We start from the raw sequence: 1,506 nt of genomic DNA, 5'->3' as shown, positions 1-1,506 counted from the left end.
CACTAAGGAGATTGAAGAGCTGAGTCAATCACGACAAGGGGAGACTACTGGGACAGGTTCTTGACAAATTGTTTTTCCTATTAGACGTATATTATATTAATATGTATCTTTCTGGATAAATAGATCTATCATCTGTAAACAATCTTTATTGTCTACCAGTTTGGGATCACATCCTACTTTTATTTCCATAAAAAATGTTTTTAAAAAGGATGTCCAATCTATCGCCCTCAACATAGCATCCTACATTAAATAAAGCACAAAATTTATTCCCTAATATTTCATATCTAGAGGGTTTATCTAAAGTTGATGGTGTGTAGCATCCTTTAATGTTATCTGATATCTATTTGGAGGTTTATCTAAAGTTGATGGTGTAGCATCCTTTAATGTAATCTGATATCTATTTGGAGGTTTATCTAAAGTTGATGGTGTAGCATCCTTTAATGTTATCTGATATCTATTTGGAGGTTTATCTAAAGTTGATGGTGTAGCATCCTTTAATGTAATCTGATATCTATTTGGAGGTTTATCTAAAGTTGATGGTGTGTAGCATCCTTTAATGTAATCTGATATCTATTTGGAGGTTTATCTAAAGTTGATGGTGTGTAGCATCCTTTAATGTAATCTGATATCTATTTGGAGGTTTATCTAAAGTTGATGGTGTGTAGCATCCTTTAATGTAATCTGATATCTATTTGGAGGTTTATCTAAAGTTGATGGTGTGTAGCATCCTTTAATGTAATCTGATATCTATTTGGAGGTTTATCTTAAGTTGATGGTGTAGCATCCTTTAATGTAATCTGATATCTATTTGGAGGTTTATCTAAAGTTGATGGTGTAGCATCCTTTAATGTAATCTGATATCTATTAGGAGGTTTATCTAAAGTTGATGGTGTAGCATCCTTTAATGTAATCTGATATCTATTTGGAGGTTTATCTTAAGTTGATGGTGTAGCATCCTTTAATGTAATCTGATATCTATTTGGAGGTTTATCTTAAGTTGATGGTGTGTAGCATCCTTTAATGTAATCTGATATCTATTTGGAGGTTTATCTAAAGTTGATGGTGTAGCATCCTTTAATGTAATCTGATATCTATTTGGAGGTTTATCTAAAGTTGATGGTGTGTAGCATCCTTTAATGTAATCTGATATCTATTTGGAGGTTTATCTAAAGTTGATGGTGTAGCATCCTTTAATGTAATCTGATATCTATTTGGAGGTTTATCTAAAGTTGATGGTGTGTAGCATCCTTTAATGTTATCTGATATCTATTTGGAGGTTTATCTAAAGTTGATGGTGTAGCATCCTTTAATGTAATCTGATATCTATTTGGAGGTTTATCTAAAGTTGATGGTGTGTAGCATCCTTTAATGTTATCTGATATCTATTTGGAGGTTTATCTAAAGTTGATGGTGTAGCATCCTTTAATGTAATCTGATATCTATATGGAGGTTTATCTAATGTTGATGGTGTGTAGCATCCTTTAATGTTATCTGATATCTATATGG

The 1,506-nt window shown here is 32.0% G+C and overlaps 1 protein-coding gene across 1 annotated transcript; it reads right to left on the bottom strand.

Annotated features, from left to right (window-relative positions):
- Positions 1-336: 336 nt before the first annotated feature.
- LOTGIDRAFT_77899 (hypothetical protein) lies at positions 337-546 on the bottom strand (the record flags this gene model as incomplete). The annotated part of the gene is made up of 1 exon (XM_009064593.1): positions 337-546. A coding segment is annotated over one exon (210 nt), but the record flags the coding sequence as incomplete, so codon positions are not given.
- Between the last annotated feature and the right edge of the window lie 960 nt (positions 547-1,506).

Source organism: Lottia gigantea (assembly GCF_000327385.1).
Source record: "Lottia gigantea unplaced genomic scaffold LOTGIsca_636, whole genome shotgun sequence".
Taxonomy (NCBI): Eukaryota; Metazoa; Mollusca; class Gastropoda; family Lottiidae; genus Lottia; species Lottia gigantea.
The sequence above is the reverse complement of the archived record's forward strand: the minus strand, read 5'-3'. Positions and strand labels throughout refer to the sequence as shown.